The sequence below is a fragment of the Chroicocephalus ridibundus genome, chromosome 3 (assembly GCF_963924245.1).
Source record: "Chroicocephalus ridibundus chromosome 3, bChrRid1.1, whole genome shotgun sequence".
Classification (NCBI taxonomy): Eukaryota; Metazoa; Chordata; class Aves; order Charadriiformes; family Laridae; genus Chroicocephalus; species Chroicocephalus ridibundus.
Window position 1 is genome coordinate 70009986 of NC_086286.1, and position 19263 is coordinate 70029248.

At 40.8% G+C, this 19263-nt stretch overlaps 1 protein-coding gene across 11 annotated transcripts in view; it reads left to right on the forward strand.

Moving 5' to 3' along the window:
• Positions 1-4271, forward strand: part of PTPRK (protein tyrosine phosphatase receptor type K) — a 425922-nt gene extending 421651 nt beyond the window's left edge. For all 11 annotated transcript variants that reach the window (XM_063329637.1, XM_063329639.1, XM_063329640.1 and 8 more), the window contains 2 exons: positions 241-376; positions 2807-4271. In XM_063329637.1, the coding sequence (XP_063185707.1) occupies positions 241-376; positions 2807-2860 (190 nt within the window). In that variant the 3' untranslated portion in view covers positions 2861-4271. The remainder of the gene's footprint in view (positions 1-240; positions 377-2806) is intronic.
• The last annotated feature ends 14992 nt before the right edge of the window (positions 4272-19263 follow it).

Here is a 19263-nt window from a genome sequence, read left to right on the forward strand (position 1 = left end):
AGGCTATAGCACAGCTGGGTGGCATGGTGGGCTGTAAGGGCAGAATTCAAAAGAAGTAATTGAGAGGAAGGTCAGAAACAGCAAATGTCTCCCCCTGGAGCTGCAAGGAGACTGCAAAAGCCTGGTCTCCCTGTGGGACTCACAAATAACTCTTGCTTACAGAGTGAAAGAACAGAAATGCGTTTTGGATGCTGTCTTACGCCATAGTGACATTTAACCAGCTCTTTTCCTTGCGTACAGAAACGGCGGTGGGCGGAGCGGGATGTTCTGTGCCATCGGCATTGTGGTTGAGACGGTAAAAAGGCAGAACGTGGTGGATGTTTTCCATGCCGTGAAGACTTTGCGGAACAGTAAGCCCAACATGGTAGAGACTCCGGTAAGCACCAGCCCGTCGGGGTTACTGCGATCAGCCAGGGAGCCAGAGGCTCTCTTGTTGCGTGAGCTGCGTTCTCAGTCCTGTGCCCACAAAACAGAGCAAACCTATGTTGGGCTACAAGAAGAAAGGGATGTTTATTGAGTGTACGCACACGTCAGCATCATGAGAGGCCAGGCTGAGCATTTTAAGCTACTTTTCTTGTAGCGGTACCATGATTTTCACAGAAAACATTCTGAGTTAACAGGATGCACTTTAATCTCCCAAAATAACGTGGTGTATTTGAAGAGAAGTTGCAGCAGGTCGTGCTCACACAAACCGTCTTGAAATTTTACAGACCAAGCCATTTCTTCGTGGTAGGAATAAGCTGTAAAGTCCAGATTAGTAGCTGGAGATGTGAATGTTTTACTTCCTAATAACAACTGCTGCTTTGGAAGCTGTATTGAATAATGATAATGTTTCTTACTCAAATTTGTAGTAGTCAAAATGATACCTCAGAACTTTAAAATCAAAGACTTGGATCTAATATGTTGGAAATGAATATACAGAATCATGGAATCATTTAGGTTGGAAAAGACCCTTAAGATCATTGAGTCCAACAGCTAACCTAAATAATAAACAATATAAACAATAAACTCATATAAACAGTAAGAGCCTGAATTAGCAAAACCACATGACTAGATATTTGTATGTACACTGCTGGAACTCAAAGTAACCTTCACTCTTCTGGTCAGTCTTTATGCGTACAGTATGAGTGCATATCCATCCGTGTGATCACTTCAGTCACCAAAACTGAACACTGTGGAAGGCCCTTAAAAAATCCCAAGTGGATTTGTTATCCTTCCTGTAGGTGAATGAGAAAGCAGGTTAGACAGTGTTCGGGAGTTTCTGCCATTTGACTCCCACGCTGCCAGCAGCCAGTGTCGCTTTTCAGCCAGATGGCTGCCTACAGCATACAAATCAGGGATGCCAATTGAAATTAAAAACGTTTTGCAGTTTATGCATAGTGAAAATTGCTTCTGACCTCGTGAACTTGCATATTGAGCAAAATGGCTGTAGCTGCCTCTTCCCATATTGCCCTTTTTTCCAGGTGTCACTGTTTGCTTGGTATCAAGTAGCTTCTGTGGCATGGTTTGCTTAATTGTTGTGTGTCACTTCCAACCCTTGGAATTGATAAATTAAGAAGACGGTTAAAATGTTAACAGGTAGAGCATCCTATAGCAGCAGTGACATTGGGCTAGGTACTGCTGGTTTTGCCGCAAATACTTTGCAATCTGCTGTGCCATAGACGTCTGAGACACAACATATTGAATTGCTGCCTGGATTTCAGTTCACTGCTGTGAAGAAAACAGGTCAGATCGCAGGGAAAATTACTTTTGTCACTGTAAAAGGAGGCGGAGGTAGATGGTGTGTGTTTCTGATAAATGGTCTGTAAACTTATGTTTCATTTCAAAATAGTGCTGAATTCCATTGTAGCTTTAATCTGCAGTTACTGAATTTCCATAGTTAGGTATTTCTGTTGTGTGGGTTTTTATTCAGAACTCTTGAACAGCAGCAGCTGTTGAGTCGTTAGTTAGAAAACAAACCAGGAAAACCAATATATAACACTGTCATGTGCCCTACATTCAGCAACACGATCAGATAACAAAAATGAGCAGCACAATAAAGCCTTTAAGATATCCCCACCACTTCCTGCTAATGGATCACACTGGCTTCCTTTGCAAACACAAATAAATCACAAAAGCAGATTCATTTTGTTAGGTTGTAAGGACAACAGAGATTGAATTATTTTCCTTGGTTTTTCTTCTCTTCTTGCCCTCTCCTCTCTCCTTCTTCCTCCCTCTCCCCCAGTATCAGCTCTTGAACAGCAGCCTTGTTAAGGAGAAATACTAACCGTGATGAAATTTTGAGCTTTAACTTCTCTTTTAAATGTGCATCTGATCTCTTGGACTTTCCATTGACATGACTGTACAAATGGGCTGTGGGCCCAGAGCAGCTCTGTGTCCCAGCTCGGTATTCCCTAGCCCTTCCCTGGCTGTCCAAGCAGCAGGCACTGGTTAACTGCTCGGTATCAGCTAACTTAAATAGAAATGGTATATCAGAGTCGAGGTGCTTTCACTGCAAGAGTGATCTGACTGATAGGAGAACTCCTTGTGTTTGATAAATCAGTTGAAAAATCGGAGAGGCAAATCATTACATTTCATGGTCAGGGTTTTTTTAACCAGTTCATTGGTTAGGGTTGAGTTTTTAAATCAGAGCTGGTAATACACTTGTGTAGTCGGGGGGAGCGGAAAAGAAAACCCAAGCGTGTCAGGATTGAAGTTAAAATTGCATGGTAGTTAGGAAAGACTACTTTGATTTGTAGATGTTGCTTCTAATACTTTAGAATCTTAATTTAACTTTTCTTTTTTTTCTCTCTCTTTCCCCTTAAAGGAGCAATATCGCTTCTGCTACGATGTTGCGCTGGAATACTTGGAATCCTCTTAGTCGGAATGGATGTGACAAAGTTCACCAAATACATGAATCTCATTAAGCTGTTTTGACAACAGTTCTTGATCCTGTGAAGAAAGATTTTAGGGGAAGAGGGGGGTGGGAGGGATTTTAAATTTTAAATGCAAAGTATTTTTCTTATGAAGTTGTGTATCTTAATAAAAGAACTCAATCTGTTTCTATGCTTGTATACAGTATCAACATTTAGTGCCACATGAATACTATTTAATGAAATCCAGAGTCAGAAGAGATTTGGGCAAATTAGGACTTTTCAGTGTTTGTATATGCAGCCGTCTCTCAATTACAGTAGAGCGACCATCTGTTGCATGTATCAATATTTCCTATATGGTATTAATTTTTCTTTTTTTTTCTTTTGATACATTGTTAAAGTACAATAACAGTGCAGATTGATAGTAAGGTTCATTCTTTATACGTTTCAAGTGTTGCATATATATATTATATATAGTAAAAAAACTGGCTTATTTTGTTTTAATGTGCAATGATGGCTGGATCATATAAAGATCTTTATAAAGAAACTTAAACATAAGCCAAAGACTCAAGTGTAAATATGTCTATATGGAGAAAGCACATGTATTTATTGTTTACTTGCATTCCTTTTTTGATGGCTGAAAAAAGAAGAATCATTTTTCTTGAAGAAAGCTTTTTTTGCTGAAATCAAGTGTAAACAATTTTTGTAGTTTATTTTTTGTATGTTTTAGTGTAAGTAGAAGACATACTTTTTATGCATAGACCAAGAAACATTGGTATCGTGGTTTTGTTGTGTACATGCTTGTGATTCAAATCCATGTAGACAACTCAGTTATAGAAGGTCTTTAACTACAGGACCAAAATCAAAACATTTTCCTGAAAATGTATAGTTTTTCACAGTTGCATTAGTTAAGTACCGAACAAAAAACTATGTAAGGAAGGGCACACATCAAAATGGCCTTGCCTATGACTTGCACAATATCAGAAGACATTTTTAAGCACCAATAAAATTGTAAGGGAACCAATTGTTTAAAAAAATATTGAAGCACAGGTCAACAGGAGAACTGCTAGACAAAGAGATGGCTCTGCGTATGCCCGTCAGGGTAAAAAAAAGTATTTGTTTAGCAAATTGTAAAATCAAGCAATGTTTATTTTGATGTTTACGAACATGTAAGCTTTGCTTCCAAGAAAGCAAAATTTGAATAAACCAATGCCAGATTCTGATGATAGTTGTGGTGTACAAAATATTACTGTGCTTTCGCTTAGCTTGTATCCGTTTGTTCAGAACGTTTCCTATATTTTACCAGCTTAAAGCTTTCCAGTCTCTTGTTGGTCTTTTTTAGAACTGACAGTAAAATGATACGGTGCTTTTAAATATTCTGTAAAGTAAGAGTGAATTAAACTTTTATTTAAAGATTAATTAACATTATTTCCTATTTTGATACCCTCTCATTTACTGTCCTTGTTAAGGAGTCATTCTTGTCTGGAAGACGGATATATCTGGATCAGGAAAATCTCAACAGGAAATTATATTATTTTTCATCTCAGTGTTTCAGGGAGTACTTGAGAAGACTCCATGTCATCTGTATGCCCTAAGTTTCTTCCTTTACTTCAGATAGTGGAATTACTCATCCAAAACTATAAACAGTAGAGAAATGTTTAGAGAAATTCTACTTCTCAGATTTTTTTCAGTGCTTCCATTTGGATTGCATACAGCTCCACCTCTTCCAGATGTAAAAAAAAAGTCTCTTTCTTTTGTCACACAGTGTTAGTTCCTACCTGTGAACAGCAAGGTAAACAAATCAGGTTTGAAAACATTCACTGGGTCTGGGTTCTTAATACTCAAAATTGCTCTTTTTTTTCTTTTGAACATTGGAAAGGGCATTATAAGCTGCATGCAACAGAACTGCAATGTTCACAGCTTTCTCTGTGAGGCCATGGCGTTCAGCTAACTTTGGCAGTCAAAGTGCTGGATGTATCATCTAAAGCTAGCTGTCTGGTCACCACGTTTTGTAGAAACAACCTACCGTCTCCACAGACTGACGCGTCCCGCCTGTTAGACACGTGTCTGGGACTGAATGAGTTGGACTCTGGAAGGACCTTCCTCTGTTGTCAGTAAAGATTAGTCTAGAAGTCTAGATGAATTGTGTGACAGATGAGATGAGTAGCTCTTAGGGTTGTGGAATGCAAAAACCAAATTCCGTACTGACCAGAGTGATTTTTACGTTTGTTTGGGTTTTTTTTTTTTTTCTTTCTTAATCAAAAATGTAGTATTATCCTTAGGCTGACTGAATAGTTATTTTCAGGGTGAGCTCACGTGTTGAGGACAGTGGGGTCCATCCCCATCAGTACTTCATAACCCTTGGTAAGATCTTTGTATCCAATTTCCCCTGTACATTAAGCATTACTGGTGCAAATGCCAGCATGAATCCTGGCATTGTAGCACACTGTGCCTGCACGGGAGTCCTCCATGGGAGCATCCCCCTCAGCTAGAAGGGATTATAGCCGCCAGTGGTTATTCTGCAAATGGGAGCTCTGCCTGTGTTGTTTCAGTACCCTGAGAGTCATGTAATTTCTGTAACTATAGCTGACTGTGGTGACCTAAGGAACTTTTGCAATAGCTTGTGATTGAAGAATTTGTGGGAAATTCTACCAAGGCCGGGGAAAAGGATGCAGAGGGAATATGGTGTGTGAGAAGCAGCTCAGAAATATCATTCTCCAGAAATGGTATATCTCTGGGTTCTCTTAGGCAAAAGGCAATATTAGAATCAACTTTTTAGCATAAAACCAGGGAGAGACAGATTGCTTTCATTGTGGGAGCTCTGTTTCCCCAGATAGGTGCTGCTCCAGTATCCTTTTCTTACACCTGTGCAAGACAGAAGAAAGAGAAGTTGGGGGTCTGTGAAAACCTATCCCAGAGGGAGAACGGGTATTGCTCAAAGGGACTGTGCAATGGAGGGAGAGAAACATTCCTCACCGTGGGCACCTGAAGAGGTTAATATTTCACTCCCTGAGGCAGTGAAAACCTACCTGCCCTGGAGAAATCCGTAGATTTCAAGACTCCTCAAAATCTTTCTGCTGGCTACTGCCCTTGCTGCAATATTAGCACAGACTCGGTCAAGTGGTTACAGCCTGCACGGGCTCTACTTTCCTCAGCGGCTTGAAACGAAGGGAGGACCAACACAAGCAGTAAATACAGAGAGAGCAAATGGGCATCAAGTCAGAGTATAAAGAAGAGTCACAAAAGACTTGATGCGTGGAGGAGTGTGAGATGATTCAAATTTGGAATGAATGAAGTTGAAACTGATCTAATATCACGTAACAAAAGGAACCAAAGGAGCATGCAAGTTGCCAAAAACGTGATTGCACTGTGCGAGAAGGTGTTCTTTGCTCTAAAACTGAGAAGTGATGACTCCAGTGCCCTAGTCTCCATAGTTGTTAGCGGAAGAAGTTCTGTGTGTTGCCTTGATGGCCTTGGTTCATTTTCTATAGAACAGTAACCAAAGATGTAGCCTAGGGATGTGTTCAGCCTGTCTGAATTTTCCCTAAATAACCAGTCTTAGGATCCAGCACTGACGGACCATATCAGGTCTCAAGCACCTTAAATCCATGGAAGTTGTCTAAAGCAATGTCATGGAGATCAAAGTTTGCTACAACAAGAGCTACTAAACCTCATCACCTTGTGCGGAGGCAGCCTTCTCTTTTCTGCCTTCCCTGCTCATAGTGACCCAGCTCCAGCAGAAGCAAGTGTGAAAAGACCCAGGTTCTGAACTTTTCTCCGGGTCCCGAGAGATCAGACCCCGGCTGGTTGATGAGATCCTAGAATTTACATTTCCTGCTTCCTGGGTAAAAGCTGGCATCAAGAAACAACAGCTTTGAAATAGGCTTTGCCTTCCTAGAAAATGGTCATGGTCACAGGCATAAGTTTGAAGCCTGAAGCTTAGTATCCTCAGTATATGCAAGCAGTTACTGGGATTTATTTCATTCAGGAAGTTGCTCAGATAATAGAATTATGTAATTTATGGTGTGTCCTTGCCTTGCTCAAGGTGCTGCTTTCAGAAACACAATATTCTTCAGAGAAACATGCAAGCAAAAGCTACTGCAGGAGTGCGCTATTTCAAGTGGGCTAACAGTTTCCAAAATTGGAGGTCTAAAAAAGCAAACTAGGGGAGCAATAGTAGGCAAGTGCTGTGTCATTGAGCCTCCAACGTGAATTGAAAAGTTAAAGGACAAGGAAGTGGCAGCCTGAGAAAAAATGTTGCAGAATCATTGCGTGGCCAGGCCACCTGGACTGACAAATGACCGTATAAAGGGCCTCTTTTAAGCTTCGTTCTGCTACTGTGTCAGAAGAAACCCTGAGATCTTGAAATAAATGTAAAAGCTGCTTTTATAGTGCCCTGCTCTGTACTGAAAAGAAAAGTAACTCATTTTCTGCTGTACTTTCCCGTGTCACGTAGAGGTCTGAATTAAGTGATCCTAATCTCACAAAAGAACCTTTGTGGTGGTTTGTTGCTAGCTCTTTTCCTTTGTTAAACAGTCAAAGGTCTTGTAACCTCTGCAGATCCAGGATAGTCAAGGATATCTGTGAATATTCACTAATTTCTTCACCTTCTGAGGTTGAATAATCTGTTAGTAATAGATTGTGTGTACTGAGGATGAGGCTCAGAATATGCAGAAGTTTAGACCTATACATTTCTCTTCAACTTTATGCAGGAAAACTTGTCTTTGTTACTTTTTTAACTAGAGGTTCTATTTGAACAAAATTTGAGATTCTGACAATGTAGAAGAAATGTTTCTAAATTGTTTTAAGCTTGATGGATGCATTTTCTTTAAGCTTGAGTAAAAGAATGACGTGAGATGGTGTTGGTGGTTGACAGGCATAAATGTTATTTTGGCCCACGCTTCTCAGAAATTAATCCTTTCCCTGCTGTTGTGCTTAGATTTCTAATTTATGCAGAGATTGACATGTATGATGACAGGAACAATAGGATGCTTACCTCATAATAATGTTTATTAACTGTGTTTTGGCCAACAAAGAACAGATGTTTTTGTGCCTTGTTGAGATACAAAAGCTTGATTTCAATAGTCTTTTGTAACCCTTCTAGCTTCCATCTGGACCAGAAAATATTCCTGACTTCACAAATTATATCAAGATAAATTTGAAATCCCCATATGCTCAGAGATTTTTCACATCCTCACTAAATAAGCAGAAGAAAATGAAGACTACGCTAAATAACCAGCAACAAGCCCCCTTCTTCTGGACGTGGAACCAAAACGCGATCTTTCTGGAAACCTTGGAATACCCTGAAGCTTTTTGGTAATGAGCACAAAATGGCATCTGGCAAAAGGCAGTACCTCCAGTTTGTGATAATGTGTGTGTATTTGCCTGCCAGGTGCAAACCAGTGTGAGCTCTTTCCGTTTCACGGTGGAAAACTTTTGTCTTTCTTTTGTGTATCTAACCTGTTGTAGAAAACAACATGATATTTTGCCGAGTCCTGAAATCTTGAAGAAAGTTACTGTCTTTCTGCACTCCAATAGCAAGCGTGAAACCAGAGATTATAGTATCTTTAGAGTTCTCTGTCGAGGTAACTGGAGCGAGTTGGTTTTTGTAGTGCCATAAAGGCAAACTATGATAAATTTCAGAAAAGTTTTGTAAGACATTTATTTTGCCACAAATTCTGTGTGCGGACTTAAGTCCCAGCAGGTGAAATCCCAGTTCATTTGTGGCCAAGGACGTTAAGTCTCGCTACTCATTGTTTTATTAGTCTTTCTGATCCACTTGCTGTATCCATGAGCGGGCACAATAAATAGTCCATCTGGGCCCACAGTCGCGAGCTATATTCAGCACAGGACCTGGTGCTGTAGCCTTTTTCCCCAGTTTCAGGGTGCAGTTGTTATGAAACTTGCTGATGATACAGATCAGCATCACAAAATTGCCTCTATTGACTGAAAATGCTTGAAGCTGCCTGCTAAAGGGGTGTACGCTTTCATTTTGAGAGGTGGAAATCATAGACTTGGGAAGCTGTGGCCCTGCTGCAACCTTTTCTGTTGCACAAAATCATATCATTGAAGCTTCGGTTGATGCAGTTCAAACCGTGCAAATAGGTTGCTGCTTAGTTTCATCTTGTAAAATGATCAAGGTTTCCAGCTTACCTTGCATTAAGAAATACAGCAGCGTTTGAGCAGTAGTTCTCACAGGTCAGACAACTTCAGGGGTGAGGCTAGAAATGGAGCATAAAAGCAGTAGGCTAGTATAGGTTGTTCTAACATTTCTCCTCCAGCGAGATGAGCTGGTTCAGCTAGTGTGACAGTGAGCTGTAATTACAGCTGTGAGGAAATAGCTGTGTGGTTTTGTCTGTGGCAAAGGCTTTTAAAAATTTCTTTAAAAAACAGGGAAGAAGTGTAGGCTTTGTTTCTACTTCAGTGTGCCTTCCTTTCAGGCACTTGTTTACTTCAAATAATAGGCCCTTTCTAAGATGATAGTCCTTTAAGTAATCAGAGTCACAGCCTGCGGCAGTCTCTGTCTTTAAATGCAAGTAAACTGTTGGTGTGTGAATTAAAGGCAGCAGGTACAGGTATGAGGGATGCTGTAGTGCATTCAGGGGTAAACCGCAATGGGCAGAGGCCCAGGGAATAGGCCTTTTGCTTTCGCACAGGGGGTTTTATAAACTTCGTGCAAGAGAAAGAGTGAACTGACTGGGATCAGCCTGACATTAGGAAAATTTTTTGCTGGTTATTTGGGGAACGACATAGAAAGCACTGGCTTTCAATGTAAGGTTAGGCAAGATGGAGAAAATAAAAAAATCTAGATGAGACGAGAACTCACCAAAAAGCATGCAGTTATGAAATATATAGAAGGAAAAACGCTGAATGCCCCAGCCAGTGAAAAAGTTTCAAATACTGAGTGTATGTTGTACTTGTGGTCAAGCAAGGTTGAGCAGATGTTTTGAGCTGCTGAGGATGAAAGATGCTGAGCAAGGGACAGTGTCAAGGAAAGAAATGGGCAGTTTAAGTGAGCAGCTCCTTCAGTAAAGGAGAGATCTGAGGAGATATGATGAAAGATTGAAAAAAAAAAAAAAATCCCCCCACACCAGGCTTAGGACAGGCAAGAGACTTTTATGACCTGTGATACTTGAATTTTGGAGCCCTTGAAGCCCACAAGGTGCCACAAAATTTGTCATTGCTGATCAAGAAAAGGAGGAGAAAAACACTAGTGTGATGCTGAACATGGTTGTTCAGATAGTCTTCATCTTAGTTTTGAGGACAAGCGGCAAATGAGAAGAAGTAGAGTAAACGTGACAGTAGCTCAGGCATGATTTCACAGGCGTGATCTCAGCCCCTGCTCCACTGTTAATCGAGAGCCAAATGCTACTTCGTCGGCTTGTTTCCGATGCTTGGGTTTTTTTTAACATAATTATGGTTTGGGTTTGTTTTTCCTTTCTTAGAAGAAAATTCATACTGAGAAAAGCAACATTAGAGACTGGAGGGGGAGAGGGGAAGCATTTTGGGAGAGCACTTTGAGAGGCCGCTGCTTGACTATGGCCTCAGGGGGAGCCACTGTAAAGAAAGATTTTGAAGACTGACAATTCTGAGTGTCTTTTATATACCACCCTTTCCAAAATATAATTTAAGTTGCTTGATTTTATTATTTTGTTTTGTTTTGGTTGGTTGGGTTTTTTAATTCTTGTTTTCACTGATTTTTTTTCCTCCTCTAGTCTTTCATCTTCTACATCTTAGCACAGGCAGAGATGGGACATGATATTATCTCCATAACGCATTTCAACTTCTCAGCAGAAAAGATTTTGGTAAGTTTCAAGTTTACACAAAATGACTGGACCCACACATCCCACCTTCCAATCTCACCTGAGCCAGGATCAGCTGGCATTTCTGAAAGCAAGCTTCTTGCTGTTTGTCATTCAAAGTCTGCTGAGTGCGTTAAGCAGGATGACAATGACGTAATTACAAAATGAAACTACTACAACTGGTCTTTTTTTCCTTCCAGTGCTTCTCTGGCATGGGTAGGAGGTGAAAAAGCCTACTTCTTTCCAATTCTTTAATGGTTTCTTCATTTCTGTTCTTTAAAGGTCTGTGGGCTCTAAAAGCAGTGTGAAACAACACAGGAAGAGGTTTGGTTAGTGATGTGTTTAGGTGTGTTTGATTTAAAGAAAAAGATTAACCCAACAATGTATGGGAGGGGTTGGTTAACTCAACAGAAGGTCCTAGGTGTTCAGGGAAGGGAAATAGGAATACCTGGGCATATGTACTCTGATGTGCATGGTGTGGCTGACTTTCTGTTGTGGTAGTTCCTGAAATGTGCCGCGGTGAAGTGATTTTGAAGTGAGACTTAAACATTAACTAGTAAAGGAAGTGTGGCAAAAATCAATTTTCCCACACCCAGCTCCCAGTAACGTTACCGTAGCTGGTGTCCACATGGGAGTGGGGAGGTGTGCTCTTGTCTCTTTGCCGTGGTGCTGAGCTAAAACACACGGTCCAGGGACAGAATTCAGAAATACAATGTTCTGGGAAGACCATAACTGCCCCGAATGAGGTGAGGCACCGCACCTTACAAGCATCTTTTGAGGCAATTGCTTTTTTCACTACTGTCCATGCAAGGAGAGAAGACAACCCCAGGGAGTAGCATAGTGATGAGTGCCTACCACAGGGCAGGCTTGGATGAGCAAGGGGCTCTGGTTATCTGCTAGTTTTAGGAAGCTGTACGACATCATCAAATGCATGTTTAAACAGGAATCGGCAAATTTGCTTCAGTATTTTTGTTCAACCTTTAAGCTGTTTTTTGCTGTAACTCTGCTTGCTTTTGATTTTGTTTTATTCTCTCTTTTATGAAGAATTTGCGTGCTTGGAATGGATGGGTTTTTTCCGCCTTTTTTAAGTACCTTCTCTTATATGATATATTAAATCTTCCTTGGCAAGCTTGTCTTCGGCTGTACTGTATTGGTGGTTTTGTAGGTGAGCAGAGAGCAGAATGCAGAAAAAGAAATTCTACAAGACCATTTATAAATACACTCCTGAGAGAGATGTGAAGGGAGCCGTAGACTTTCATTTTTCAAAATTAATCTATCTATTCATGCCGACTGTTTGTTAGTTCACAATGTGCTTGGGACCAGAAGGTCCAGGATTCTGTAGTGCCCCACAGGCTCTCAGCACCCCCTGGCTTGGGGTCTCTAGCAGTATGGTGAGGAGAAGGAAGGAGAAGGGTCCAACTGCTGTGCTGTATGCTTCACCCAGGAGAACATGTGCTCGGAACACATTGAAGGAGATGCCCAAGGGTCACAAATGCTCTTGGATGTCAAATAAATGTAGATGCAACAAACTGAAAACAAGATGAAAGGCTGGCAGAAAGACTTAAACTCCAAAGTGAGAGCCCCAGGATGTTTCCTTACAGACTGTTTGAAATCTTAGATAATTTAAATGAAGTTTGTGGAGAAAGACAAGGTGAAAGGGCCTTGGCTAGATCATAACATATGTTCCATATTGCAAGGCTACCTGCAAGAAGAGATGGATGCAGTATATGTTGCTCAGTAAGTTACCACTCTGATAAGAAGTAATGAGATTTACTTAGCTTTAGAAAAACAGACATAATAGGTAAGAAAGCACATGGTGTGAAGCTTCTGGATTGAGTATTTTAATAGGCAAGGGCTAAAATACTCCCTAGAAAAGTTAGAATAAATGGATTCTTCAAGAAAAAATGGGGTTTTGCAGTCTTTCTGTAGGTTGTTCTGGAGAAGAGCCCCTGTGCTCTCCTCCACAGCTGGGGAAAAAGGCTTATTGACCAGTTTGATAAGGAAATGTATTTGTTTTCTAGCACTTATCCCTAACGAGTCCCTAAAGGCTTAGCTTCTCACAGTGGAAAGTGTGCTGCATGCTCTTAGTGATCTCCTCATTTGCTGTTGTCTACCACAAAGATGGTGAAAACTGCGTAGGACTCGAAAGAGATGTTGGCCAGCAGCTATTGAAAGTACTGCATTTCTCTCTTGGGGGAGGTAGAGGGTAGGACATGTGCCGCCACTGAGGACATTAGAGTCATTTTGGTGACCACCCTGTTTATGTCAATGGTACCAGGCAGTGCAGAAAAGGCAGCCCTCTGCTCTTGGGAAGGGAACAGGACTGAAAGAGGAAAAGAGGGGTGTGCTTATTTTTGCTTGTTATGAAGCAAATGTATGTTGCTTACACTGCTCCCAGATATTTTTATCATCAAAGGCACCAGATTCTGCATTAATTTAAAAAACAATCTCTATTTGAATGCACTGGGACACCTTTCTGAAACCAAATGACTTTATGGATAATAAGTAAAAAAGCCCCATATGACACAACCAATGGAGTAGAGCACTAGTTGTATCTGTGCCTGTGACAAAATGCAGACGGGTCTGGCCTCCAACCCCACTATCCCTAGGGATGAGTAGTCGTGAGGGCAGACTGAGACCTCCTTGTGTGCCCTCCTCCCACGGGCTGAAACTGTGGCGGGTTCCAGCCCGACAGTCTGGCTGCCTCTTCCAATAAAATGACCCTTCAGCCTTTCTTTATTTCAGATCTTAGTTTTCCCACAGCTTGCTTAGGCTTTTTCAAATCCCTTCGTCTATGTTCAATTCTCCTGTGTATTTCCAAAAATACACTCCAAAAAAGAGGTCCACCAATTACCGAAATCTTTATACGGCTTCTCCTTAAGAAAGAGAAAGGGACACCTGGAACAAAGCCATAGATGCAGATCACTTACTTAGGCAGCAAATGCGTCTGAGCTTTCATAAGGTGAAATAATAATGATAACCAAAATGCCCTGCTGCAGGGTAATATCAATGCCTTGAAAAAGGTAGGAAATTGGAATCAATTTAACTGAAACATTGGCAAGTGTTAACTGCATTTTATATGGAGCCTTTATTCTTTGATGAACACACAATTTTGCTGCAGAAGCAATTTGCTTTTAGGCACAACTTCATACACAGAGTGGAAGTAATTGCAATTAAGTTTGTTCTCCAACTTACTGAAGCTGTTCCCAAAATCAGGCAAATGAAATTGTGTGCTTAACACGACTGCATCTTTACGTGTACTTTTTTTAGACAGGTTCCTATTAATGGTTAAAAGAAAGAGAGATGAGTGCTTGGGTTTGTATGTATTTTAAAATGACAGCTGATATTTCAGTTCCAATAAAAATGAGCAAGCATATTCCGTGCTACCACTTTATCATTAATTTGAAAGTCAGACAACAAGTCTGTCACGTAAGATAAATATTACAGATGACAAAAAATTCAAGGTAACCATTATTGAAATAAATGTTTTGTTGATTTGTTTTCCCAGATGCTTAGCCTAAACTCTGGGTTCTAATGTTTGCATAAAAAGGGGGTATTAGTGCTCTTTCTTCTGATAAAGTAGACATTAGAGAGGTAAGGGGTGCGAGATGCCAGTTTTCATTCTAGTTCTGTTAAACCTCTTTGCTGTCAGGGAAAGTTAAACTGTTTCGCTTCCCTTCTGTAGAAGATTGTCAGTTGATAGGTGAAACTTCAGGAATAATTAGTGAAAGTAGTTGTGTAAATTCCATTGGGGGAATCAATCTTTCACAAATATATTTAAATGAATTCAGTGTCCTTTTCTTTGAACAGTGGCAGGGTGCAAAAAAATTATTTTGGATTCCTTTAACAGCATCTAGAAACCTACATTGCTTCTTTAAAAATAAATTACAGCACACCCCACTCAAGAAATCACAAAGGGAGAGAGTGATATTTAAAATTAATTCAAAAATTTCTCCAACATGTCTCCAGCTGTCAAAAATGCACTGAAGATATGCCAAACATATTTCAAAACACTTTTTGTAAAATGAAGATATCTCAAGTAATTTTTCCTCCCAAAGTAAATCTTTAATGGACCTGTATGTCTCCCTAAAATTGTGCGATGTCTTTTTTTTTTTTTTATAGCTTAGTTCCCTCCTTTCCTTTCCCTTTCACCCCAAAAAGCAACGACCCACAGAAACCAGATATTTAATGAAATCTGCAGAGGTGGTTGGGTTTGACTTTTTTTTCCTTTTACTTGTTGTTTTTTGGGTTTGATTATATTTTTGTTTTTGAGACAGAGTAGAAAACTAGTTCTGTGATAACAGTACTCATGTTGGGCTTTGGAGATCTGGACACAAATCATGGCTCTGCCATAGATTTTCCATGTAGCCCTGGACAAATAATTTCTCTGCTTTGTGTCTACTCTTGCAAAATAATGCCTCAAGCTGAGTATGGAAGATAGAGACTAAAAATGCTTAGTATTTGTGTAGCTATTGGAATGCTGAGGATCAGTCAAGTGCCTGGAGAGATGTTAGGGTGTGACGCCATGTACAGAGATATTAATATTCCCATGGGAATAAAGAGTTCACATTCTGTGCTGTTAAATAAAGGGTGGTAACACTAGTTGGGGGTCACCTGTATGGCCCATTTTGTGTAAACGACCATTTTGACAGGTTCCTCTTTGTTTTGGAAAGGCCCAAAGCTCCTACTGTATCAAACATTTGCATACTAGATGCATACTAGATTGCAACAAGATGCATACATCTTCAAAATACTTTATGAACACTTAAGAATCAATCATCTTAATATATTTATAAAGACAGGTAGCAATAATTAATACTTGTCAATAGATGGGGGATTTTTAGCTTGTGATTTTGAGTCCATAGTGGTGCAGAGCTTAGAAATCTCAGATCATGCCCTTCCCTCTGTGGTGGAACAAAACATTAGCAGAGCTGCCTGCCTATGCAGCGCTTGAACTTTTCAGGGTTTTGAGTGTCCAATGCATACACAGTGCTAAAACTTCAAATGTATTTAAGACCATGATGATAATCACACTCACCGACAGTTGGTGAGAGAGTTTGGGAGATATATTTCCCCTGGTTTACTGATGTATGCAAAGCAATTACTGTTTGTTGACGAAACTTCGGAAAAAATTGTGTCAATATTCTTTGCAAGACTGTAACTTAAAATGCCATTATCAGCAAGGTGTTTCTATGGGAAGCCTCAAACAACTGAAAGCCATAACTCTTCCTTATTAAGAACCTATTCCAATCCCTATTAAAATCAATGGAAAGACCTTTCTGACTCCAGTGGGTACAGAATCACTCAATAAAATGTAGAAAATACCCACAGGTTATTATTGTTCAGTCCATAAAAACAGTCAGCCAAAAACCTAGTATTTTTCAAAATGTAATGTGTGTACATGTGCTTCAGTTCTTTTAAAAGCACTGGGGGATCCTCGTTCTTCAATAGACTGTTCACTGGAGTCAAACATTGGCAAACAACCCTCTGGGCTCAGGGGCTTTTACTAACAGTCTTTTGTTCACACCTGCTAAGCCATTTAAATTTCATATGAAGAGCAGTCTAAGATCTTTCTGCCGAGCTGTAAGGAAATGTCAAAGAACCCAAAACATAGTTCCTGAAAACGTAAAGGAAAGTTCACAATATAATCACAGGGCATTAAAATGTTCCAAGATTTTAAAGCCAGGAGCCATCACAATTCACTGAGGTGACTGCCCGCTTTGTGAAGGTGTTAGGATTTTCAGTCCAACCATTTTTGTACCGAGTCCAAAAACTTGGAGCAGAGCAAGGTAATATCGTTAGAAGGGCAGACTTTATCTTCATCTATGAGCTTCATCTGATGGTGAAATAGTATAAATTTCTGTGGGTAATCATCCTTGCTTTTTAACACGGCTCCTTATTTTAAATTTCAGCAGGATCTTGCTATGCCTTTGTCTGCAGGATTAAAAAGTCCTCTACCAAAACTGACTCATCCTAGGGGGAGTATGAGCAGAGGCTGCCTGAGGAAGTAGGAATGTTTAAAAAAAACCCACATCTTTTTGGGTCACTGAAAAATGCCGTGCAATGAGTGCTTTGTATCTTAAGGTGAAATTTGGAGCAATTTTTGCAGGTGTTGAAGGATAAGTTACCTAAATGTTAGGCTAACAAAGCTAGGTTACTTCGGAAGAAGTGATTTCAGTATTTAAGAGGTGACCGTTTTGGCTTTACTGGGCAATTGGTCCGATCCACCTATACATACAGAAGCGGTAGGAAAAGCTTGTACGCAAAGATCCATCCATTGTGTTGTAACTCTTGTTACAACAATTCATGTTGTTGCTTCAATTAGGTCTTCAGCCAGTTCAGTACCTCTCTGTCTGGGAGAAATCCAGGGTTACCATTGTAGGGGTTGGATTTTTTGCTTACGATGGAGACAGCTTGTTCAAGCTGCTGAAACCATCAGTTTACATCACGGGGGCCATTAAGAAGGCATAGTTGTCACTTGAGGTTCGGGTGCTTCTTGGGTGGGTTGTACAAAACCTGAGTGTTCCTGCCAGAACCGGTGTTGACTGTGAGAGGAAGATCCCAGCTCCTGAACTCTCTGTGGCTTCTTTTGATGTTAGATTCACCTTTGGAGCAGTTTCCATATAACACTGTTCACCTGATTTGATCGAGTCAGTAGACTCCTATAAATGAAGGGTGGCGCTACAGCTCATCATCTATAGGAATAGACGACCTATCGCCCTTTCTTTACCAGAACTGTTCTTGATGCTGTCCTATATTCCTATATTTATTAAAGGCCTAAATGTCCCAGGTGTTCACTTGCTCCCTTGGGAGATTATTTCACAGCCCAATGCACCTGTGTCAGGGAGGATTCCCTACAGTTTAGTCTGACTTCATTATTTAATGACAGGTGGAGTTTCCCCCCTTATCATGGAAAAAATACGTAAGTGCATTGAACTTCCTGCAGTACCTTGAGTTTGATTCAAAAGAGAGCATAACCATTCAATACAAACCTCACTCATGCCTGCCTCCCCAGGCTTAGCTGTTCCCCATTTTCCTAAAGCGTCCTTCTCTTCAGAATTATAGTTCTGCCAGCTCAAGTATCAAATACATTTCCCTTGTGTTTGTAAGCTTAATAAATGGGGCATATCTTCCTGTAGACAGAATGCTTGGTTTCATATTTACAGGATCGTTTTAAAGATTCCCTTCAACCAGCTCAACTAATGGCTGCATTTATCTGGAGAATGGTCTGAGCTTAAAAAAAAAATAATCACAAACCTTCACAGGCTCAGAACTGATTTTATTTGGAAACTTGAAACACTTCATTGGCTTCCTGGAAACCAGTAAGTAAAACAAATGAGTGTTCATCAGCATGCTAGAAAAATATTCTTGGAAATAGTTTTCAGAATTCTGTGTTTGTCCATTCTTCTGAATTATCTAACCACTACTTTTCAGGCAGGTTGCCCTACAGCTGGTTCCTGGCCACCCCCTGGGGGAATGAGCAGGGGGGTTTCCATGCAGGGAGACATGGGTCCCTGTTTGTGCTCCCCTTCCAGAGCAGCTGGAGCTGCCGACGCTGTGGCTGCATGAGGACTTGTGGCTGCTTTGAATCTTGCAGGTTTCCCTGCCTGGCTTGACCTTCACCCTGTCGTTGGCAGTAGGAGATGGAGTGGCCGAACCGAATACTACCTGCAGGCTCCCACAGGACATAGGTAACATGGAGGTCCCAATAAGCTCTTTGTGAAGAACTCAATAACTTAGAAATGGAGGTGTGGTAAGGAGAGCTTTGTGACTTCTGTTCTTTCAGTAGAACAGAAGTCACAACAGGCTCTGAACAGGCTCAGATTTTGCCTCGTCTCAGTACAGTATATATGCATTTTTCAGCACCTTGTCTTAATCTTCAATATTGAAACTTGGATGAAGGAAAAGGAATTTTTCCAGGTCAAGATCCTCCCAAGGCTCTAATATCCAAGAGGATATCCCCCCACAACAATCCCTTATTACCAGCAGTCCGTGATGATGATGCGATAATCTACCACTGTGATTAAGGATAGTTTGGAGGTGTCAAATTATTTTTCTCTGCACTTGGCATTGCACAGCAAACTGGAAAAAACTCCTGCAGAACATTTGGGAGAACAGATCAGTGGTTCTCATTTACCAGCCTACGTGCTAGCAGAGATGAGGACACCTGATAACATGCGAGCAGTGGATAGCATTCCTGATCTGGATTGCAATTTCAGAAGAGTATATATATAGTACATATAGTTCTTTCATTGCATCTTAGACAATCGGTTTTCTTAGGTTGGGTGATGAAAAGCTGGTCTCTGCAGACACAGAGGAGCACAGAAAAACAGTGGTGGGTGGGGGAACACCAGAGGTACTCTGCCCAGGGCATTTCCAGACACATTACAGGAGAGCCATCAGCCCATTGACAGATCATGTCCCCACTGAGGAAGCAGAGAGGCACAACACCAGCAGGGGACCCCAGCAACCCATCAGAAAAATGAGGCCCTGCCCAGAGCCCCCCTCAGGGCATCACAGAAGGGTTATCAGTCACCCCTTGAGCCAGGGGTGACACCCCCGACATGAGGTGTGGGGCAAGGCTCTCCAGAGCACCTTACAGACTGAGG